Genomic DNA, 24,537 nt, shown 5'->3' with positions numbered 1-24,537 from the left:
TTTAACAATTTAATTCTCTCCATGACAGCTCAACTTTCCTACTGAATTACTTAACAAACTCAAAACTCAGTGTCCACTACAGCAGAATGCTACTCAGGAGTATACTTTTCCAACAGTATCCAGAACCCAACAATAAAGTCTGTTAGATCCAACCTATAATGTTACTATGGTATGTAATGCCTTCAGAGAAGAAATATCACCACCACACTAGATCTTGCAAGGCAGCTTTCTCAGCATCACAGCACCATTGAAACATGTACTAATTCAAAGAGCTGTGCTCTTCATTGAGAAAGAGAGGTTGTTTCTTAGGTTTCCTTTCCTGAAATGTCCCATGCACTCATGAAATGAAGTTGTGATCCATTTACTTTTCAGGATGTGTCCTGATTAGTTTACAGAGTGCGGTAAAAATTGTCCTTATGTACAATTTGAATGTCAAAGTATTTCTAGGTAGTCTGCCTGGGACAATCCATGCATTGTGGCAATATCAATGTAATGTTTTGCCAAATTATGTGGTAAAATTTCATTTAATCAAGAGGAGATGAGAGTACCTGTTTAAAAGATACTCGTATATGAAACCACTTTAATGGCAATCATATAATCCCAGCATATTGACCAAAGGCTTTTTTTGTCTTCTCAAGTATCATTTTAAAAGTGAATACTTAAGTCAAGGTCTTATTACTTGCTTTAATTTTCATTACACTGTGTTCAAAATTATCATAACAATTTTATAATCAAAAAAGGCAATAAATTCCTTGCCCACCTAAATTTTAAAACCAAGCCTTCATAAAGAAAAGAGAAGTAAAATTTACTTCATTACATAAAGCTTGGGAGCTGATAGATGCTGTAATTATGAAGGTGGAAGAATTCAGATACAGATAGAGTTAGGACATAAATAAATTGGATATTGCAATGAACAAATTTGTCCAGATAGTTTACAAATGGTAATATAATTGATAGTTCACTGCAGGATCTCAATTGTGGGTAACAAAGGGCTGTTTTGTTACTTTTGTTAAGTCAAATCTCAATCAATTTACGCGAGAAGTATTTGCAAAATGGATTCTGATGTTAAGGTGAAGTCACACACTGCAAGACAAGAAAGGTCAGCAGGGACCTTTTTGTCAGTATGCAAGGCCTTTTTTTACTGTATTTTGAGCTGTTTGAAAATATAGAAATATATAACTACCAGTAACCTGAATGCTAAAAAGAACTGGGAGTAACTGGTTTCAGCCATATAAGAAATCTGTTGTGATAGTAGAATGTTAAATTATGCAAGCACTACAGAAATTGGGAAAAAATCAACTTGATTGGAACTCTGAACAACTGAGCAGATACCAAATTATCTTCAGACGAGTGAACTAAGATATCATATTCCCCTCAGAGACTTGCAACCTGGGGAGGAAAACAGTCCCATCCTGGTGTTCTGCTTGTTTCTAGCACTTTGGAAGCTGACACCAAGCTGGCCCCCATTAACTCTCTCAGCTCACAGCTGCCACTTGAGAAGGTCTCAAATCCCAGTGTCTCACTCTCCTACTCAGTTTTTAATGCCTCAGAGAAGTAATCCAGGTTCCCTGTCATCAAAGCAAAGAAACCTCCCTCCCAAATCTTCCCAATATGCCTCCTTAAATAAGCAAAGACACACGGGCTGGCCATCTCCTGAGAAGCAATGAACAACTGTAAACAGAATCAGTAATTAATGATTTTTGTTTCTATGCCTCTTAGTGAGAAAAAGTCAGATGTGTTCACCCCTTGAACGGACACTAGGGTGCAGATGAGAGAGAGCAAGAGGCAAGGCAGCACCCTGGCCTTTCCTGGTGGGAGGAGGAGCACTGGGATCCCTAGCCCACACTATCTAGCAATAGGCAGAAGCCTGCGGGCCCCAAGGCAGCAGCAGGTTGAAACAGGCTGGTGGCAGGGAGAATATCAGACCGAAACAGGCTTGTTGGGTGGGCAGGATAGCGAGGCTGCCGGAGAGAAAAGAAACAGCAAAGAGCCGAGAAGAGGCTGAGGGAGATAGAGAATCACATACTTCTGTTCAAAAAGGTTTCGGTGGAGCTCCAAGAGACAGAAGGGCAGGTGGGTCACAGAGACACAGAAGGGGGAAAAATGTCCTTTTATGAGAAGTAGAGGTCTTAAGAAGGCGGGAGGAGAGTCGCAGAAACACCATTTCCCTCCCTCACATTTTCATTAAGGGTGTTTTTCTCTGAGCTTTTCCTCTCACTTCTCCTCCCCACAGCAAACAGCCAAGCTGGGAAGAAGAGATTGTCTCCGAACTTAGCAGAGTGTGTGGGCACAGAAGACTGATAGCAACCAAGTAAACAGAGCTCACAGCTGTGGTAGCCGCAGGAGCAAAGCCTGCTCGGTGGCAAGCATGAGCACTCTTCCACAGGTAAGGAAATGGGTCTGCCTTGCAATGTGCTGAGGGACCTTCCTTGCACACCTCTCTTTTCCTTCCCCTTTCACAGCTACACTGCTCACTGCCTTGGGGGACCGGGGTAGTTGAGTTTTTGACAGTTTGCATCCAGCAAGGTCTTGTCCAGGTCTTGGAATTAATGATTTGGGATATGGTGTGATGATTTAGGGGTTCTTGCCCTTCCTGTTAGTCACCCTAATGACTGTTCTGAGAACTGTTTGAAGCACCGACCAACAATTAATAACAGTAACAGTAAAACTGTTAGTAGCAGTAATAGTGATAACAACAATGATAATATTAATGACATCTTTTATTCTATCTCCATTTCTTCGGCAAGGTATTATAAGAAGGTATTTACACAGAAATGTGCAGTTCCCCCCTACAAATAGTTGTGGATAAGCAAGGCACAGTTTTTGGAATGTGAGAATGACATGGTAAGCCTAATTGCTTCCCATGTAGCATGGTGTCCTTCTTCTGCTTTGATGCCTTATATAAATATCTAGCAAAGTCTTAATTGCATATTTACAGACAAATTGGCTCCGAACTGAACTGTTAGCTCAAGGTTGCTAAAAAGTACAAAACATTCAAGGGCAACAGAGATAAGTGTAGTGTTCTGTGTTACTAAATAATACAAACAATGAAATGTGCTCTGTAATGCAAACAGTCACTTATCTTTATCTTGTCTGCATTTTTATAGTGGAAGAATTTGCAGAAATGTTTGTTTTGTATATCCATTCCCAAATTTCTGTGTGATGAAGATCAAACCATAATCAGAATTTTAGTTGTCAGCCATGGTTTTGCTTTACAATTTTAGTACTTCAGAATATAATTGAGCAACCTTTCTGTTTCATATTTCATGTGAGCAGATACTCTATTTCAAACACAGGCTAAATTGTTTCTCAAATGGCATTTAATGGCATTCAATTTATGTGCTTAAATAATTTGCTGACAAAAGATAAATTTAAGAAAATGAAGGGTTTTGTGATATTGGGGCATTAGTCTGAAAATATGCCATCCATGTGAGTAATGTGATAAACACGATTTGGGTGACAGCCAAAGTCAGTAATTCATGAATAATCTACTGGCTGAAAAATAATACCTTTAAATTATCTGGTAAATAGTTATGAAAAACAACTTCAGTTCTCTTTTCCTTTGATCTCGTTATTTTACTTTATTTTCATGAAAACGAAATGCTTCTTTTTCTGTAATAACACTAAACACTATTAAAATGTAAGGTGAAGAAGAATTAGGCAGAGAAATTTCAACCTGCCTTCAGAACTCAGGAATGGCTCACAAACAGAAAGAAACAGATGCTGAAGGATAATCAAATTCTTTGGCGGATTTGGTTGTATCAAACAGTTCTTGCCTTAGTGATAACAGTACTTGTCATGATTCTGCTATCCTAAGTTATGCTTGCATTTGAATCAGATGATACTTATAGTACATTCTAATATTTGTAAGTTATAAATTTTTATAACTTACAAATATTAGAATTCATCTTTTAATGATTTTACAGACATTTGTTCTCACTTAGCTGTAGTGAAGGCATTTAAATTTGAGCATTTGCACATGCTTGTGCATGAAGGAACATGAAGGAACTGAAACTGTACTGGGAATTGCATTCATCTTTATGCTGATACTGATTATTCTTCTCATCCATAAGTGAGACCTATAAGGAAAAATCCTGTCAGAGGTTGAAGTATGTTTTTTTTCCACTGGGTTGTTCAAACCATTCACTCATATCTTTATATGGACCATGCTGGATGAAGAAACCAGGTCCCAAAAACAATACAGTGCTGCTTCTTCCTGTAAACTATGTAACATTCCTGCATGCTGTGCCCTGGAAGTGTTGGTGTGCCACCTCTGGGTCCATCTAGTTAAATCCACACTTTCTGCCTTGGCCAAGAATCACTGGCTTAGGAAGGGGTCTGTATTTTAGTGCCTATGAACCGCTTAATCCACTGTGGCAGAAAAGTGAAGCTCATTCTAGATCAAGAGTCTGACAGGGATTTTGCCCTGGTCAGTATCTGTGTAAGAGTACTGAAAAAGCAGGTATTTGTCTGTCTAGATTTGTTTAAGTTGTTGTCATGAAAAAGACATAAAGGAGAACTAAATATGACTGCCCTCCTCTTTTTTCTCTGTTTATGTAGGTCCACAATTTCTCTCAAATCTCACCCCAGTTACAGAGGCAAGATCAGAAAGGCATTTATTATGGAAGGTGAAGTGTTTGAAGAACTATTTTTATGCTTATGGTTCACATAACACAGACCATAATCCAGTTTCTACGTAGAGGTCCATAAGCAATTTCCACTCCCCTGTCATTTCTTTTGTGCTATGTTATTTTTGGGCATGCTGCTCTCAGCCAGGTACTTCTCTAGTTGTTTCACAATGGAGACTTGAGGGTGCCAGTGCTGTTTCTGTTAGAGATTTTTAAAATCTGTTATTTGATGCATTTTGCATTTAAAAATAAACATCATGCATAGGCCAGAAATAGGCCAACTGTTAAGCAAAAATTCAGAAGAAATTGCACCGACAGAAATCATCTTGAAATACCAGTTTCTTGTTAGTGTCTCCACAGTCATGCCATTTATTACTCAAAAGAGAGAAACAGATGTCTTCTGATAACATGAAACCAAATAATTGCAAAATTGTTAATATTTTGTGGTAGGATTAGGCCTGATTTTCCATGTGAAAACCAAGTTTATTGCAACAGAGAAGTCAGGAGAATTGTGAATGTAAATCATTCATTCTTTCTTAAATGGTGAGAGATGAAGGCTTGCATGCCAAAGAATAGTTTTTCTATTTCCTTTATCAGCTAAGCTAATTTTCTTTCACTCACTTCCCTGCCATACTGTTGTGACACTTACTCTCTTACTCCAGGAGTGAAACAAGTGTTTTGCTACAGGGATTTATGAAAGGAATTTGGATTTCTTCCTTTGTAGTTTGTACACTGCACTTTGCCAGTATGATCATGTTCTGTATCTAGCAGCTTCTAATGTCACTTGTACGTACTTGCTCTCCATTTGGTTATTCTGTATTCTTCCTGAAGAAGTGAGGAGCATAGGATTTTAAGGGAGAAAAGCATTAGACACTCAACTCTTGTTAGTAATTTCCAGGAGTCGAGTAAGCCTTTCAGAGGCTTTCATTCAAGACTGAATAAAATGCATGTTTGGAAGATTATAAAATTATGAGGTCTGTTTTTCTATTGCTTAATTTTGTTTTGTCTTCTATTAATGTTTTTGTGCAGAATTGTACCTATATATTAGTCCAGATGATTTACAGCAGACTTGTTCATTTCCTCAAAGTTCCCTTAGGTGAAGGGGCATATACTGTGACATGCTTAATTCCTGTAAGATTTTGCTCCATTTCTTGTCAAGATCCATGTTTCCTGGTTTTGTGGCAGAGAACATAGATACCAAGTGTGGTGACAGACGCAGTTTAGCTGCTGCATGTAAGGGGGCAGCAAAGGCAGCAGAAGAGGTGGCAATCTGGAACCTGAGAGTCATGACAAGGCAGGCAAGAAGCAATGCCTTAAAAAGCAAGGGGCGCACCCCCACCATGGGCATGAGAGGTGTAAGGTAGGCCTGGTGACAGTGCCCAGGGTCAACCAAGAGTGTAGATTGCCAGGCAAGCCCCTTGGGAGGAGGCAGGTCCAAGGGCACACCTGCAGAATCAAGTCTGTAGGTGATGGTCAGGATCCAGGTCGATGGGATGCTGCCACTGCAGCAGAGCTCAGATGGAGACTGCACAGGGGGGCTGCAAAGTGGAGAAGTGGGTGTGTGCACTAAGGCTGCCTCTTGCCTTTCCCTAAAGAGATCCAAGGCCTGACAAGGTTTCTCAGTTTTCTTTTATCAAAGAAGCAGGGTAGAACAGGGAGCTAAACTTGAGCCTGTGAGGACAGTAGAGGCCAGGCCCTGACAGTAACATGTGGGACTGTCCCAATAGCACTTGCATCGGCTTTCACAGCTGTGAGATTTTCTCCTTGTTTGCTACAGCTGAGGTTTTCCATTATCTTCTGTTTTTTCCCCCTTCTGCCTCCCTTTCCTCACGGTATACTCTTATTCGGTCATTTCAGTTTTCATTTTTTCCAATTCTTTCCTTTTCCTTGTGTATTGCCAGCATGTGTTCCTGTGTCTGAAACTGCTGTTCCCCAGTCTTATGTACATCAAAGTATGCAGAAGAAGAGAAAATGTTTTCTTATCTAACTATATCCAGGTAGATTTTAGGGATGTATCCTATGATAGTCATCTAGCTTCCTTTGCAGCCAGCAGAGAAAAGGACAAATAACTCGAGAGTGCTTCAGCTCATCCTAAAACAGATATCTAAAACAGAAAGTGTTGGGACTTATTATGCCCCTAGCCTGTTCCACAGACTAAAAAAACACACCTAGATTATGAACAAAACTAAATTTAGGTGACATAAAACCTGTCTGTCTATATTGTCTTGTAAGCAATTTACAGCTTACTCCAGTTTGTAGAATAGAACAAATCTGTTCTCTCACTTGAACTGGACTGGAGGGCTTAGGTTCTAGTACTTTATTTCTTGAGAAGAGATCAGAAATTAGTGCTCAGATTGTCAGACTCTGGCAGAATAAAGAACCACCAGTCCTAGCCATCCTATTTTTAGCTTTATAGACTCAAAAAGGCTTTGATATCTTCAGGAAGTATGTGCAAGGTGATTCCATAAACCAGAATGAGCCATGGAGGGACAAATCTCCTCGTAGCAAGCTGGATTTTCAGTGAGTAATTCATAGCACTGTGCAACAGTTATAGCTGTTATAACAGTTATAGCTGAAAAAACAGGGAAATGAAGAAAGTGAGAAAGCCCGTGGGAGTACAGTCCTGCAGATGACTTGGATGATTATTGGTGTTTTGGCACTAGTCCTTTCAATGATTTTCTAATAGGGCAGGTGGGAAATGGAGTGTATTATTAGTGCTAACCTTAATATGAATTTTTCTTTCTTCATTTTTTCTGTCTCTTCAGACCAGTGACCAGGAGCTGAGAACAGGTGCAAAGAAAGAACGATGCCTTCAGGGGAAAAGCCTACTTCTGTGTGCACTTCTTCTCAGTGCTCTCCTTGGCTTTACACTGCTTATCACCTACCTCGTGATGACTTGTGCTCTAGGTATAACATGAGATATCCTTTTCCATTCTTTCTCATCCATCCCATTTTTAAAATCCCCTTCTCTCTTACCTGCCTTCACTGTGTTTTAAAGTTAACATCAGTATTAAGAAGCAGACTTTCAGAATCTCCAGGAATCATAACACCTTTTGTCAAAAAGGCATATTTTTCTACCTCTTCCTTAAGTCACAGTGGGACTGTCCTCCTCTGCATGCTATTTAATATGCCTGAGCCCAGTTTTGAGGGAGAACAGCATTATGTTGTCTTGTACCTCATCAATGTGTTCTGCTCTCTCTGTAGTCAAGAAGTAGAACTGAATCTGAGACTTTGAACTCCTCCTTTGCCTTTCCATCTCTGACTTAAGTCTAGTCCTGGTTTTCTAGCACAGATCAGTGCAGTCAGAGAGTAAGTGCAAAAGTCAGAGTTTCTTGCTAATGGAGAAGCTGTGAGTATAGACCAGAAACATTAATTTCCCTTCCAAATTTGCTAAAGAACTATCTGCAGAGTGGTCCATGTGAATGTTTCTGCCTTTAAAAAGCTCAGTACAGAATGTGCATTTAGATTGGTGGATACAGACATTCCCTGCTCCAAAATAAGCACTGTTGAATTTTTACCTAGCTTTTTTCTTTAGCTCTTGTTGTATATTAGAGACAGTTCACTGCAGAGACCAAGAAAAAACTGTTTAGATCTAGTCCATTTCCACTCTGCCTACCTTCTCCCATATCAACTGTGAAACCATAGTATGGGAGGTGTTACCTTGATTTCCAGGTGGATTATTTCAGTAAATAATTGATCTGATCTGATGTTGATATAAGATACTGTCCTAAAATGAAAATGTCTACCCAGTGATTTGAAGCAGTTTAGAAAAAGAAAATTATAGAGCAAAGCAAGATATTCTAGAATGATCCTTGTCTTCTTTTGACAAATGTCATTGCTGTGAAATGTTTCCCATGCTTGGAAAAAACATGTTTTAATCTTATCTCATTACTTTCTCTATGCTACGTCCTTCCCTTGCACCATGTATTGACACCATCAGTTGCTTCTTATCATGTGGCCAAATTTGTCTGATTCAGAGGAAGGACACTGAGAAGGCAGAATAATCCAACCTGTGGCTGCCTAGATAGTACAAACAGAGGATAATCTTCCTGGGATGTGAAACAAAGAACACACTTCTTCCATATTCAGCAATTCCTTGCAAGGAATTCAACACTGCATGCAAAGGAGCTTGTAGCAAAAATAAGTCTTTTGGGGTAAATGTCCCCTAAAAGATTTTTGTTTGGAGTTGTTCTCACTCTCCACTGTCACTTCTCAGTTCTCTCTTATTTACTTCCTCTTCAGGATCCTGTGATGCTGAGTCAGATCCTGCTCTGTTGGAAAGACTCCTGAATTCTAGGAATGACACTGTAGACCCCTGTGAGAACTTCTACAAATATGCCTGTGGCAGATGGGAAGGCAAACAGTCAAGCAGAACTAGAGAAGAATCACTAAGTGTATTTGATGTGTTATTGGAAGAAAACCTGTTGATCCTGAAAAGGCTTTTAGGTAGGGACAGACGATTGGTGTGTTACCTTCGGCATCTGCCTCGGTCAGAGCTGACAGTAGTAGTAACTGAGAGCACAATCATTCCTAACAGGGACTGAGTCCCCTCTCTTCGTTCTTCTGTCATTACAGGTACAGATTTACTTTTTGAGCATGTCATGTTACAGTAGCTGCATTTTAAACATTTTAGTTCCTCTTGCCAAGTGTAACAGGTGAAAGTCACGCTTTAAAATTCTGACAGCAACCCACACCATTTTCCTGTTGCCTTGTCAAAGCAGACCATTGTTGCTGTACTAGTCTGAATGTGCACTCTGGTGATGTGCCCTGTCTCCATGGGGGACTGAAGCCTAGATATGCACCAACTTCCCACTGTGCTTCTGTTTCCATGCAAAAAAACTCACATATTTGGCCTCAGGAAGAGTCATGGTGCAAGAATGTCCCCTGGTTTGGGTCACTGTGGATGTATTAGTTAAATGTTCTGGATCAAAGTACAGTATTTTCTTAAAACTGTTCTCTGCTCTAATATTGTCTCAACTTTTTTTTTAAATTTCTTTTTCTAATTTTGAATCTACTTTTTTTCCTCAGAAAGTCCACAATTTGGGATAAGAGGCTCAGCCAAGGAGAAAGCAATGCAATTTTATCGTTCCTGCATGGATACTGAACAAATAGAATCCCAAGGAGCTCAGCCATTGAAGGACCTCCTAAATCAGGTGAATGTTTGTGCTGTTTCCTCTCCCTCGGGAAAGGAATTCCTGCAGGGAGAAGGAAAGTGAGCAGTTCGGGGCCACATAGTCCTACCTGATGTAACTATTGTAGAATCTGACGCTAGTCATGGTTCATAGCACAACTTCTTAATGATAAATCTTCTAGCTTTAAATGCTAGTTTCAAGAACTGATTGTCTAGCATCAGGTACCTGAATCTCTCCTCATAATCTTATATATTACTTAAGGATGGTAAAAAACCAAAGTCTGCAAAGAGGGATCATGTTTAATCTCAGAAGTCAGGTTCAGTAGGATCTGGCTCACAGACTGTGAAAAATCTTGCAAATGGATGAAATTTTTGTGTCTAAAACCAGATGATCATTCAGTAGTCAAGGCTTCCAGGAGAGCTTGTTTAAAGGAGAAAATCCTTCTCTTTCCATCCTGGGAGACTCCTCTTGGTGCCAGGGAGGGCTGGACATCTTCCTTCCAGTAAAGAGCATTTATGTCCTGTATCAAAAGAGGATGCAGAATCTCCCAGCTAAAGAAACAGTGACTACAGGGCCACCCGTGAATCTGCTTGTCAGGGAGGTGGGACCTGTAATCATCACTGACCCCTGTTTGTCCTTCCGGATGGCTTTAGGAAAATGAGACCTGTTTCCTGTCTCCTGCTTATCCAGCATTTTTTCCTGCACACCTTGCTCTGTTGCTAATTACAGTTCCTTTTTCCTTGTGTAATTTTGCAGTTCATTGCTTTGCTTAAGGGAAAGTGTCAGGTCATTTTAAAGCCAGCAGAGTATATAGAGCACTTCATGAGTTTTCCCCGGTGCTTTTTGCTCTGTTGCTTCTCAGTTATCAGAATGACTGAGCTTATAGGTGTAAAAAAAAAAAAAAGGTAAATACAGATCCAACCAGTTTTTCTCACTTGCAGCATTTCTGTCTTTCTCTAGGTTGGTGGATGGTATAACTCTGGTGTGGGGGAAACGAAAGATTTTAATGAAACTCTTCAGATTCTCATGAGCAGATACAGCACCTTTCCATTTTTTAGAGTCCATGTGGGACCTAGTCCTTTTGACCCCAAGAACAATATTATTCAGGTGAGTGTGCTAGAGAAAGAGCATTATCAAGGAAGCACTGTGAGTAAAGTCAGACCAAGGCTTGCTCAAGTTAAGCCTATGTCCTTCTCTGAAGAACTTAGCAAACATTTTGCAAAAGTAAAAGCAAGTTAATAGTATTTCAAATTCCATGATACAGAAATTACCAAAATATCCTCACATTTGCATGGTTTCTGAAAATAATGTTTTTCCTTTACTCCTTTTTGCAGATTGACCATCCTGAGTTTGATATTCCACTTGAGAGTGAATTCAAAGAGAAAAATTATCTTGAGGTAACATATCAGAGGCTGAAGAAAGGTAAAAATAGCTATTTGATGCAGGGATCTCCTTGAATTGCCTCCTGGTTCAGAGTGGTCTGTTTCCATGGGTTACGGTCAGTGACCTCTGAAAATGCCTCCAGAAGGAATTATTTATGGAACTCAACTTTTCCAAAGTATAGATTGTAATACGTAACCCATTTTAAATGCCAGGTTTAAAACTTCTGGTGTAGAAACAGAATTTTATCATTATAATTTTAATTTCTATTTGCTAAGTAGTCTGAACCTGGGCTTCCTTTTAGTTTTTGCCTTGAATTAATGTTTTTTAAAAAATGTTTTTGTACAAAATAAGGCTTTGTAACAGAATTTGTGTATTGTAGGGAGGCATAGCTAGCATTTTTAAGCTTATTTTAAAATGTTTGAACATATGTTGGGGAAACAAGTTCTTTGACCTTGGGACATTGTAACAAAATGAACTTTGTAATTTCTGAACTTCATAAAAATTGAATTATGTCAGTTTCTCAATCTGAGTCTTTCAGAAAAGTCCTCAAAAAAAACCCCTGAGTCATCACAAGCATTCCTATGAAACCTCATGAAGATAGAAAAAAGAAGTTGACATTTTCTCTCCATTAAAATACTGGCTCATTATATCACTGAGTTTCTCTCCTCTGACTCCAGAGATAGCAGGCCTACATCTCTAAAGTTATTCTAGTACTTGAAGTAATTGTGAGCTGTGAGAAAAATAATCTTTTGGGATTATTTCACTGAGAGAGGAACTGTACTTGGCAAAGTGTATTCCACATGAATAATTACATAAGGATGCTGTAGCAAGAAGACAGTTCTGGGGATGGGGTGGTTCAGTAGTAGTTTTGAAAGACTGAAGTTTATACGGTCAAGATGTATGGGTAGGTGGAGGGAGGGAGGGAGGGAGGGAGGGAGGGAGGGATGGATGGATGGATGGATGGATGGATGGATGGATGGATGGATGGATGGATGGATGGATGGATGGATGGATGGAGTGACTAATTTTGGGTCGTGTATCTTCCATTGGTCATGTGGCCTGTATTGCAGGTTCTCCGTGTGTATCTTGCGTATTTGAAGAAACTGGGGTCCCTACTTGGAAGGACAGAGGATGGTCCCCCTGATTCCTTTTCCCTGACCTTGTCCTTCATCTCTAACCTCCAGCGATTTGTCACTCCACTGCAGAAAAGACAGCAGAGGGGGATGCTGTTCTTCCGCACTACCATTCGGGAGCTACAGGTATCTGTGCCTTAAAGCTTGAGCAACACAGTTGCATGTGACATTCATGTCTTCATTCTGAAGATCCAGATCAAAAGAGATACGAGACTCTGTGTTTAAATGCCATTGTCTTGCAAATTACACTTGGAGCCTGTTGAGCTTTAAATAATTTATGGTCTTTAACTGACAGAGTTTCTTCCACCCACAACTCTCCCCTTTCCAGTGCTAATTCCCTTTAAAAAAAGTCAGTTCTCCTCTTCAAGATGTACATTCTAAAAACATTTTAACTTGTTGGAAGTATCTCTTAACAGTATTAGTAAGACTATCCTGGTTTCCCTATTATTTCTTGTGAGACAGTTTAGATTCATAGTTCAGCATGTGAGCTTTGTTTTATTTGCAGGAAAAGGCACCTGCTATTGACTGGCTGGCGTGTCTCAAGGCTGTCTTCCATCCTGTGCCAATGAACCTCTCTCAGCCAATTGCAGTGCATGACATGGATTACTTAAGCAACATGTCACAGCTCATCCAGAAGTGGCAGAAGGGAAGGTAGGAGTCAATATCTATGGTTGCAGATGTTCATGCCCCAAGAAATATTATCTTCAAATACCATAACTTTTAATAGCTTAGAGGCTGCTGTGTTAGAGGCTGCTGAATCCAGTAGTGTAACAATTGCAAGGCTGCTGTGGCTTTATATCCACAGGTTTGGCCAGTGCTATGGCTCAGCAGATATTCCCAAATAGGTTTGCATATGCATGCCCCATGTACGAAGACACGTATAAAATAACGTATTTATGTGTGTCACACAGAGAGGGAACACAGTGTCTTGACTGGCACCCATCCACCCATAGCCCTCATGCCGACATGAACCCAGACTGATCCTATCCCTCAGCTCCAGCTGATCAGGGTTGGTCTATACTAGTGAAACACGTGTGCACACACATGACATGGCTCACTCCAATTGCTGGTCTTGGGTATTCAGTCTGTCAAGAAGCTGACCAAGATCTCCTGGTGTCCACCTGGATATATCACATGAATATATGAGCCCCTGAGCCTTGCATCCCTATTTTGGTTGCTGGTACTGTGGTGTCCTCCTGTTACAAACACTCCTCTACCATCGGGTCTCCTCAGCAGCTGCTCCCAACCACTGGTATTTCCAATAGCCAGCTCTCTGACTGCTGCTCTCTCCAGAAGCTAGCTGGGTCCAAAGTCCCTCCAGAAGTCAACTCTCAGACTTGTCATCTCTCCAGCGCTCAGCTCCATCTTCACACACACTGAGTAGAATGTTACTTAACCATGGCATTTAGTAAGATAGGAGGATGTATCCTGATTACCATGTGCAGGGCTCAGCCAGGCAGACACCCTGGAAAGCACAAGTTTACATTCAACCATTCCCTCTTACCATCTTTCCTCTCCAGTTTCCCACATATATTCTCCCAATGCACTGTGATCCTTCCCTTTCCGTGCCTTTGGTCCTTTCCATAAATATGCCATCCTAAATCTTACATAATCCCACACACCTCTCATAATATTCTATATGTTTCACCCAGTCATAAAATGTATCCTTCTCCAGCTTTGCATGAAGAATCCTATGCCCCTCCAGGGAGTTGCCCCTTAAGTCCCCACAGTTTTTTTGGGGGAGTTTCTTTAGTCAATTCATGTCAATCATCCTCCTTTGATAGCCCCAGGTATATTCCATTCAGAGTACTTTGTTGTCATTGTTCAGGTTCCTAGGATTCTCTGCCTCAAGTTACTCCTCTGACACTTGCTCTGCTTCTGTGTTTATGGTGACCAGCCTTCAATCTTCTGTCTACAGGGTCCTTCACATTTATATGATTGTTTGTCTGGTTGGGAATCTCTCCCCAGCGCTTGACAGTCAATTCCAAGATGCACGCCTAGAGCTGTATAAGATACTTTATGGAAAAATGGGATCTAGAATGGTGAGTTAGCCTTTTAGCAGCTTCTTCAGCCTCCCCAACAGCTGAACACTGTAGGTCATGCCTTCTGAATGTTCTCTTGATGCCTTAGATGGACAGAGTTTCTTAGATTTGGGGACAAAAACTACTCTCCTATGATCATTGGGTGCTTCTTTTTTTTCTCAGAAGGAATGTGTGAGTAAATACCATGCTCAGAAATTTAGAGAGCTGTGTCATGGATTAGGGAAAAATACATAGATGGTCACCTTTCTCTTATGTCTTTTTCTCTGCTAACCTACAAATCTGCATCTTGAGGGAAAGTAAGTGGAGTAAATCATAACAAAATAAATGTTTTTTTAGAAATGTTTACTGTGGTAGCTTAAATAGAACTACATTACTTATTCACTGCTGTCCTTTTTAGACAGTGCTACTCTCCACACATCTCCACATAATATTACTAATTTCCTAGTTCTTTGTCCTCACTCTCATTTGTCACCTCTTCTTTGTTCCTACAGATCCCAGCTGAGCGCTGGAGGAAGTGCTTGACTGATACCAGCTCTTTCTTTGAGCCAGTTCTAGGGAAGATGATTGTGCAAGAAATTTTCCCTGAGCAGACCAAGAAATTTGTAGGTATTCATCATCTTAACCCCCAAACAGAGTTCAGATTGACCTCTTTCTTGTTTTGACATGCCACCTTAAGACCACATCAAGGCAGCAAAATCATCTGTACGTTTCCTACCTTTTGTTCCTCTGCTTATGCACTTCCCCTCCTTTTTTGGGAAAGTGTCAGAACAAGACATTGGTGTGATTCTAGAACAATCAGTGCAAAATACCAGCTACTAGCTTTGTCTCAACTGCTAGAAAAGTCCTATGTGCAGCACCAGTAGCTATGACAGCCCCACAAATGCATGCAAGCTCTGTGTGCTCCCTGGAATAACAGTATTGACAGTATTCATCACCAATGTGATATATCTCAATAGGATTTTCAATTGTAAAGACACTAAGCAATCATATGAAAACATTGTGAGTGGATCCACAGTAATAAGAACACCTGCCTGCAGTGTGGAGAAGATTTCTTTTTCTTTCATCTTTTGATGGTCAGAGCTCCATTTTCTTTTGAGGGAAGTTAGTGTAGCGCCAGGTTTAGCAAGGAGTTTGAAGTCTCTAAGGTGGCAAGAGTAAATAACACCAAGAAAAGCTAGTGGGAAAACCAAGACTACATGTGAAGCATAGATTTTAATGAATAAAGCATTGTTTTGAGAAGGCTTGACTCAGATTGCCATAATTTTGGAAAGGGAGGCACCAGCAAGAAATACTTGTGGATACTGGATTTTCATTTTGCACAAGAAAGGGGGAAATTATTCATTATTGAATATGAAAGAATTGTCTCCCTCTTAGTTGCTGTGAGAGGCTAGATGAAAAGGTGTGTGGGAAAGAACAGTAAATCCTGTAAGGAAAAACTGGATGCCAAATAACGTAGGACTAAATCACTGTAGAAACTGAAATATTCTCTTTCATCACACAAAAAATGGAATTTTCCCCCAGTTGTTCTGTGGCTGAATTGCTAGAACATGGGAAGATGGTGGCTAAAAGTGAACAATGTTTTTGTGCAGTTGTGACCATGCCTTCTTCTCTCCATGGCAGGCTGAGCAGATGTTCTCTGTGATCCAAGATGCCCTCTGTGACCGCCTCGACCAGGTGGAGTGGATGGATGAACAGACTCGCCGAAATGCTAAAGCCTTGGTGCGTGCAGAAGGCAGAAATTACTGAGGCCTTCCTTTCCCTGAAGCCTCTGGAGAAGGAATGGAAGAGACCTGCACATTTACAAATTCCTACCTGCTTCTACAGGCACACATTCTTAAATGGATATCTTACATCTAAGTCATACTAAAAATTGAAGGTGGTTTTATAAGTGCCAGCATGCATGGGTACATACACTGATGTCTAGGCATAGAGAGGCTAGGTTTTTGTCTGTCCATGAATACTCTGAATGAATTTTATTGAGATACAATTTGATTTTGTACATCTAGTAAGGTTAAAAGCTGAAAAGCTGATTGGCAGTAGACAATACAAAGAAAAATAATAGAACAACATTAAGCCTCAGGTCCCAGAGTTGAGAAAGCAGAGCAGTAGGACAAGATGTCTTCTTGAAACAGATTAGCTGTCTTTTTGAAGGGCTCATTCAGAGATCATGCTTACATTGGTTAGAAATAGCCTTTAAAAGGACTTGCAGAATATAAAGCCTCCTACCGATCAAGTTTCTTTAAGTTTGTTTGTTTGTTTGTTTGTTATTTTAGGTATCCCGACTACAAGTGGAGATTGGTTATCCAGCTCACATACTCCAGACTGACAAAGTGAACCTGGAATACCAGAATGTGAGCCATATAATGTAAACATGCCTGCCTCATTATTGGCAGTTTACCTGTATCAACTGCTATTTTGTCTGCTTACAGGAGGCTATGACCTCTGGAGTACATTTCCTACTATTCATGTTTTGGGAATGTGTGGGACTAGAGAACCTTTATCTGTTGCTTCTATATTGTTGCCTATACTGTCTCCTATTTAGAGGAGCTGGCCTGATAGAAGTAATTTTTTACCTGTTTGTATATTCTGTTGGACCTTCAGATAACATTCCTGTCATATCTTAAATTGAAGGTCTTTAGAACTGGGAGAGAAAAAAACTACAAGTGTCCCATTGTTTTATTTTTTGATCAACCCTTTTTTGATCCATGAAACTTTTCTTTTTCTCATCTTTTCCTTTTCTCAATTGTTCAATTCATTCCTCACTTATGGCCTATGACAATCACATTCTGTCTCCTTCCTCAGCTGGAGATAAATGAAGACACTTTTTTCCTCAATGTGGTGGCTTGCTTGAGAGTACTGAGAGAAAATTCCTACCTGAAGCTCCTTCAGCATTACCCACAGAAAAAGTAAGTCAGATAGTGATGTGAAGAATATTACAGAATCGCATACTTGTGAACCAGCTGAGGTTGGAAGGGACCTGTGGAGATCACCAAGTCCAATTCTCCTTCTCAAAGCAAGATTAGTTAGGTCACTCAGAATTGTAAGAACTGTATGTCTATATCTCTCTTACTATGGAGGAGGAGGAAGGGCAGGTGGGGCCAGTGGGCAGAATTGGATTCAGTACCTCTGAATGTGGTTACACCAGTTCAGAATGTTGCTGCAAGTCTGCATCGCTGCATCCGGCTTTAAAGGAACCTTGAATCTGGCAGCCTGCCCTGCACTGAGCCTGACCAGTGCTACCAAAGTACCCCATCATTGTGAAGAGAGCACCAGTTCCCTGAAAAAACCCCATTATTTTTGACCATGCACCCTTAGTTTGGGGGGATAGCTGATTCTCCTGGGCTTCCTAACAAAACCAACAGCAAAACACTATGCTTACAGGAATGCTGGTGGAGTCACCCCAAAGGCAGGACATGGGATGCTTCAGAAGGAAGGCAGCAATGACAGGCAGGCTTGGCACCTTACATCTCCTGCCGAGTATTCTGTGCAAGACTTCACAGGCAGTCACTAATCCTGATTTACCTGACAGGGAAATTGTGAGGGAGAATCACTTCATGTCTGTGAAAACTGAGCTATTAGTTCTGACATCTGTAAACCACTGAAGATTTATTTCAAACACCTGTAACTCTAAATAATGCGAATTTCATCATTTGCTGGTGCTGTGTGAACAGTTGAACTGTTTTTGCAAGCTCAGTGAAGGAAAGGACCAATGTGTGAGAAAAGGAGTCAATACATTCTCTAATTTCTCTTATTTTGCTTCTAGCTGGCACGTGCACCCCTGGAGTGTGCATTCATACTATTCAATGAGGCACCACGTGGTGGTCTTTCCGGCTGGAATGTTCCGCAGTCCTTTTTTCCACATGGAGTTTCCCAGGTAGGGAGGGGCTTCAGAGGTGCAAGCTGAGTGTAGTCCCTGGGCTGCACCATGCTTCCAGGAGGCATCTTAGCGGGCAGTCTGTCTTTAATCTTTTTTTCTTACTGCATCCTAGAAGGACACAGGAAAGGGGGGAACCCAGCTTTTTCTAAAGCCAGATGGATTCTGCTTGATGCATTCTGAGAGAGAGCGAACACTGACTGTGCTGAAGCAAAAACAGAATCTAGGTGAAACTGAACTAACACAGAGATATTACTCCAGAGCAAAGAGGCAGAAGTCATGTGTAGGTTAACTGCAAAGAAGACATTTCACCTTTGTGTCTCATTTTCTAAATTCCAAGGATTCCTGAAATCTAACCCAGAGAGAATAGGAGACTCACAGAGCAACTTCTTGTCAGAAATCAAACCATCCCAGTTCTTCTCTCATTTTTGTATGAAACCCTTTCTGCTAAGCAAATAGATTAACTCTGAGTCTTCCCCTGGAATAATAATACTTTCTCTAGACCATACTCCTCGGTTCTGTTCTTTCATCATGTGGAACAGATCTCTTAAGCAATATTTTTTCTGATAATAAAAGCACTCTAAACAGTTGAGTGTAAACATATAATTCTATGTCCTTTTTGCCTGTAGCGGAGAGATACTTGTTCCAATACCATTGTACTGAAAAATAAGCTCACATTGTGGCAAGAGGCTGAAGTTTGAAAAAGACATGTTTCAGTTAAAAGTAATTATTTTCTTGATGGTGATCTTTTAATGCTTGCAGTATGTAATTAATTTATTATGGTATGAAGAAAAGGACATCTCAAAAGAACAGTAAAAAAGAAAATTTTCAATAGTACTGGCTGTCACTATATTCTTTCTCTGTGAAAGTGTCTATGCCTTCTTATTTCTTTTGTATTCAGTGTTAGTTACATTTTTCTCACTGTCACCTCAGTTGAGTAGACTGATAAGTAAAACTTGATCAGCTTTCGGTGAGTTGGTACAATAGCATTTTCTCAGATGATGCTCTAGAGTGTAAACTTTACTGACAAAAGCTAATTCAGGTGACTGTGAGGATAATTTTTAAAATAAGAACTCAGCAAAGCAGTAAAATTGTTATAGAATCATAGAACTGTAAAAAGGTCTGGGTTGGAAGGAACCTGTAAGATCATCTAGTTCCACCCCCCTGCCATGGGCAGGGACATGTTCCACTAGCCCAGGTTGCTCAGAACTCCATCCAACCTGGCCCTGAACACTTCCAAGGGGGGGACATCCACAGCTTCTCTGGGTAATATTTATGAATTATCAGCTATAGAGCTCCTACTGAGTTCTCAGTGATGGAATAATGATCAAGTATGAAAATGTCATGCTTCAGCAGTGTTAATCTGTTAACAGGAAGAAAGAATGAGCCCATAATTTCCTATAATGGAAATACATTTTGAGTGTTCTCTTCCTTGTAAGAGTATCTGTAAATTCATTGCATGGAACCACAGAAATTCCATTTGGAAAGGGCTACTAGAGGTCTCAGGACAATCTCTTGCTTGTAGCAAGATTGCCAATGCTAGATCAGAGTAATTGCAGTCAAAACATTATGATTTTAATTTGCCTTGCCAATTTTATGTATCCTTTCTCAGTAGACAAATGTTGCAAGGTTGCTACTCCAAACATCCTGCTGTTGTATGGTTACCCTTGTAGTTGCTGTTCGTGCAGCAGTTCAGACAGTAGAGGTTCAATAAGGACATATATCAGCAACAACATTACCTGTCATTACAGCCAATAAAGGCAGAATATCATTCATAGACTCTTCATTGTTATGATGGCTTATTAACGACAAATACTTTAAAATAAGCCCATAGTACAATTTTAAGCATTACCAGGGTAATCTGCACTTGTATTTGCACTTTTGCACACCTGAGTGACAACACATAGAGAGTGCTTCTGTGTGATCCCAGAGCAGTATGCTCCTGTGGAGCACAGAGTTGTGTTCAGTGGCTATAAAGAATGTTCCTTTGCCTTTTTTTCTTTCCAAAAGCACTCTTTTCATTTTATTTTTCAGTGCTGTGAATTTTGGAGCCATCGGGGTCTTCATGGCACATGAAATTCTTCACTCGTTCTATGGTTATGGTGGGTATTGGCTGTGGTGTCTTCATTTACTCTTCTAGGCCCCCCTGGTACTTCCCCTTAGAGGATCTGAAATCCTAGTCCTTACATCAATATATACATATCTTATTAAGGTAGATGAACTTGAGGAAAACTTGTTTCAGTCCATGATGGCTACTAAGAAGAGTCAGTGATTAATGTGAGGAACACAGGTGAATGCCATAAATAGCTTTACTTCTAGGGCTTCTTCCCCCACAGTGTTGCCTGGGGGCTGTCCTGCGTGCAACAGGAGTGCACTACAAGGATCTATAGACTGCTTGGTGGAACAGTATGAAAACTACAGCTTCAATGTCAATGGCACCTTCACACTGTTGGAGAATACAGCTGACACTGGAGGGCTCGCTGTCGCTTTCCAGGTATCATGATTTACTTCCTTGTGCAATCTCACAGTCACTGCATCACACATGAGATTGCCCTGCTGCTTCCCTCTCCCACATCCTGCTCCAGTTCCAGATTTCTTGCACACATGTGCCAGTGGAGCACGAGCCCAGCATGTCCTCTGTTAGTCCAGAGAGAGGTTCCTCACTAAGCTTTGCTCGTAGCCCCAAATGTCCATGTAAGACAACTTCTCCCGTTCACCACCTTTGCTTCCCCATTGTATTCCCCATCGTGCATACAAAAGCATGCTGTTGTATATATGCTTATGTTATACTTGAGGAAGAAAGCTGAGATGTGAAACAGAATTTTCTGTGGTGGTGAAATGACTCCATAACACTGTTTCTAAAAGTGCTTTGGAGGGAATTTTTTGTTTCCTCATGCAGTGCTTCTGCAGTTTAACTGCTGAGGGTGGTGTGAGATCCCTAGGTCTAAAATGCTACTTGTTACATTATTTTATGAAGAACACGGGGAGGCAGAAAGTCTTCAATTTATAGTCAAATATTTGTGATTTGTTTTGAAAATTATTTTTGTTCTTTCATGGTATAATTATGTCCTATGACAAGCGTGTGGTAGTATCTGTGTAGTAGCATCTGAAATGGTTAGGAAAGTAATTATGTTGTATTCTCCCACTTTGGATTTATTAAGGGCATGGCCAGCAGCAGAGAGCCTCAGAATTAGGAGACACAAACTTGCTTATTTATTAAACATATATTAGATTGATAGATCTCATTGACAAAAGACATGAGCTTGCCATACCATCTAAGGAAGATTTAAAATTATCCATTTTATCTCTCCACAGGCCTACAAGAATTGGCTGAAAAAGCACAAAGAAGAGAAGGACTTACCTAAGATTGGACTTTCACATGACCAACTTTTCTACCTCAGTTTTGCTCATGTAATGAATGCTAATCATACATTTTATTCACTCTCCATTTCTTCCACATTCTTATAGTTTGTCTTTCTCAATATTCAATCACTTTCCCCTCTCTTCACAGAATTGAAAATAAGGAATGATTTTGTGAGATCCAGAATCTTATTTAGAAGCTAAAATTTGTATTTGCAGTTCCTAACCTGTTATGGATCTCAAAGCTGACAAAAGGCCTGTCTGCAAATATATCTTTTACAAAGCACTGAAATCCACCAAAGTCAAGCATAGCAACTGTGCCAGAGAAAGCAGGCTTCACTGCCAGCCTCCAAGTACTTTCTTTGCTGTTGTGAGCAATCTCAGACATGGAAAGTGAAATCTAACTGTAAATGTCATGTATGTGTCCCCTTTCTTTCCTTCATTCACTTCTCTGTCATGGTGAATAGCTGGATGTCACGTCACTCTGAGTGGCTGACAGTGAAAAAAGAGTTTCAGATGTTATTTGGAGATAAAGGACTAGAAGTACATGCACCCATATTTTGCTGTTTCTGTGGGAAGCTGCAGTAAATTGTGCAGCTATGCATAGCTGTGCTGCCAAGTTCATCATGATAGATGGTTTGATTTCTGTGCTCAAAAAATCACATCCTTGTTAGTCACTGTAATTGTGCAAAAGGGAGTTTTGTGTGTTTATTAAATCAGAGCAGTGCATGACAAAACAGCTTATTGGGTCTTGGTGGCAATATTTGCATTTTAGAGGCTAAATGGCAGCTACTGCATCATTTGTTGACTAAAAAAAGATTGAAATAATGACAACGAAGACTTGGATTGCCAGTTTTACACCAGTAAAGTCCTCCCCTGAGTCTCTAGAGTAGTAATGGGATTTTGTGTAAGTGCTCTCCTTTGTGGATGAGCACTCTGATTTCACTGAAGAAGCTGAATCTAGGCACTTGAGAGATCTTCCTCTTTTTTAGATAGAGTCCAAGGTTGCATGAGTCTAGCCAGGGTGTCCTAAATTTTCTGTGTTCTGGACTATGCAGTATAGAAAAAGTGCAGTTGACTTGTCAGAGAGTGAAATGGAAACAGAGAAGTTTAAGGAAAGGCAAAACAATCTGAAGAAAATCTGACCATTGTCAGCCATGTATGCAGGTTTCCTTGTTTACTCCAGCACCCTCTGACACATGCAGAAGCATGAGGAGCCCTAAGCCTTGTTCACACGAGGACTTTCAGCCAAACTGACTTTTCTATTTTGCTTCCCTTCAGGCAATGTGTGGACACCAGGATCCAGAGAAGCTCCAGTCTTCCCTGAACACGGATCCACATAGTCCCTTGCCACTTCGTGTCTCTGGGCCTGTCAGCAATAGCCAGGACTTTTCCAAGAGCTTCCAATGTCCCAGTGGATCCCCCATGAACCCAGACACCAAATGCCGCATCTGGTAATGCGCACGAAGAGAAGGACGAGAGATGTGATCCCAGGGAGAGGAAGGCCTGACACATGAAAATACGACCATCTTCTCAGGCCCTCTAGGGCAACATGGAGCTCTTACTCACTCCTTTGCCTTCCTTTTCTTGTTATCCTTTCCTCAGCATTTGATGGCAGGGAAATTCCTAAACTGATCTCATAAGGAAGGGATCTCCTCCAAGGCTCTCAGTGCTCTGTGCCAGATGTGTGACAAGTCCCAGGGCAGCAAGGAGACTGGCCAGTTTCTAGTAGGCAGCAGCCTGTGAGGAGTTGTGAGCAATAAAGACTGTTACATTATTAGTCCCTCAGTGCATCTACCTGTCTGCTCCAGCAGCCCCCCAGTCCTGTTGAAAGGGCAAGTGAATAAACTGGAGCTGTAAGACTTGTTCATAATTTACAGTAGCTCTTGGGGAAATCCTGTGAGTTACTGTGCAAACCACACGTAACTTATGAGAGAGGGAAGAATCCTCTTCTCTTTTGCCAATAAATGGAGACAGGTGCTAGGAAAGACTCAGTGGCTACAATTTGTATGCTGAAAGGTAAGTGAATTAATAATGAAGTTTACTGACGGCCTTCTCTGTTTTTGTTTCTTCAGCAAAACTCATACATAAGAGGAAAGCGTTCCCATTAATGGGAGGGTAATTGGGGAGCTGAGAACAGATTATTTTCCAACAAGATCCTTGTTTTTTTAGTGTCTAGGGTTGAGGATATGGTAGAGGATGCAGTATGGGAGAATCACAAAGGTTTCTAGAACTTTCTGAAGGTAGAACAGCTAGAATTCCAAGAGCTTCTCTGGATCGTGAACCTGGTTCGCTCCCTACATTTGTAAATATTTACCATCCAAGCAGCGGAGTAGAGCTGTTATAGGATTTTACTTTCTACTTGAAATTTAATTTTAAGTATTAATTTTAGAGCAAAAGCAGAGTAGGAAGCAACATGATTTGTGGTAGCAGAAGTGCCTAAAGTACGTTCTTAAGAGCAATGTAATAATTACATCTATTTCAGGTTCTCATAATTAGAAAATTTATACTAATGTTCTAAAACTTACACTAATAAGTATACAAAATACTTACACCTTTCGCATACTCTTCAAACTGTTCTTGTTTATGGGAACATTTTATTTTACTTATTATACTGGCTGCCTGGGGATTGTTTGTGGAATAGATGATCGCATGTGGAAACATCCCTTATCAATGTAAGCATTTTAAAAGTAACCATGTTAATCCTTTTCAAGTACTGACAAATATAGCAAAATGTTTTCCAAGAACAGACTGTTCAGAGATTTTGTTTTCATTCATTAACAAAAATATTAATAAATTATTTGCTTCTGAAAAAAAATTTACTTTGATTGCAAGCACTTTATCATCAGCATATGATATATCTTTTTTCTGTATTTGTACAGAAACTTGTTCACAACTTGTCTGGCGCTCTTAGCTGAACTTCACATGTAATCAGTAAGAATACCTCAAAATAGTTTGATTTATTTACCATCATGAAAAATAACA

At 40.3% G+C, this 24,537-nt stretch overlaps 1 protein-coding gene across 4 annotated transcripts; it reads left to right on the top strand.

Annotated features, from left to right (window-relative positions):
• Positions 1 to 1,876: 1,876 nt before the first annotated feature.
• KEL (Kell metallo-endopeptidase (Kell blood group)) lies at positions 1,877 to 24,537 on the top strand. Of its 4 annotated transcripts, XM_063394149.1 has the most exons (19): positions 1,877 to 2,073; positions 2,234 to 2,386; positions 7,394 to 7,535; positions 8,871 to 9,074; positions 9,657 to 9,781; positions 10,721 to 10,867; positions 11,095 to 11,157; positions 12,214 to 12,402; positions 12,782 to 12,927; positions 14,195 to 14,318; positions 14,810 to 14,920; positions 15,939 to 16,037; positions 16,592 to 16,669; positions 17,121 to 17,224; positions 18,082 to 18,192; positions 20,227 to 20,294; positions 20,529 to 20,686; positions 21,508 to 21,603; positions 22,834 to 24,537. In XM_063394149.1, exons 2-19 carry the CDS (start codon positions 2,369 to 2,371, stop codon positions 23,008 to 23,010), a joined length of 2,160 nt encoding a protein of 719 aa, XP_063250219.1. In that variant the 5' UTR covers positions 1,877 to 2,073; positions 2,234 to 2,368; the 3' UTR covers positions 23,011 to 24,537. The 4 variants fall into 4 exon arrangements, with proteins under 4 accessions (XP_063250219.1, XP_063250220.1, XP_063250221.1 ...); XM_063394150.1 differs by lacking the exon at positions 7,394 to 7,535 and having other exon boundaries at positions 22,834 to 24,536; XM_063394151.1 differs by lacking the exons at positions 7,394 to 7,535; positions 8,871 to 9,074 and having other exon boundaries at positions 22,834 to 24,536.

The sequence above is a fragment of the Prinia subflava genome, chromosome 3 (genome assembly GCF_021018805.1).
Source record: "Prinia subflava isolate CZ2003 ecotype Zambia chromosome 3, Cam_Psub_1.2, whole genome shotgun sequence".
Lineage (NCBI taxonomy): Eukaryota > Metazoa > Chordata > Aves > Passeriformes > Cisticolidae > Prinia > Prinia subflava.
This window is presented reverse-complemented; position numbering and strand designations above follow the sequence as displayed.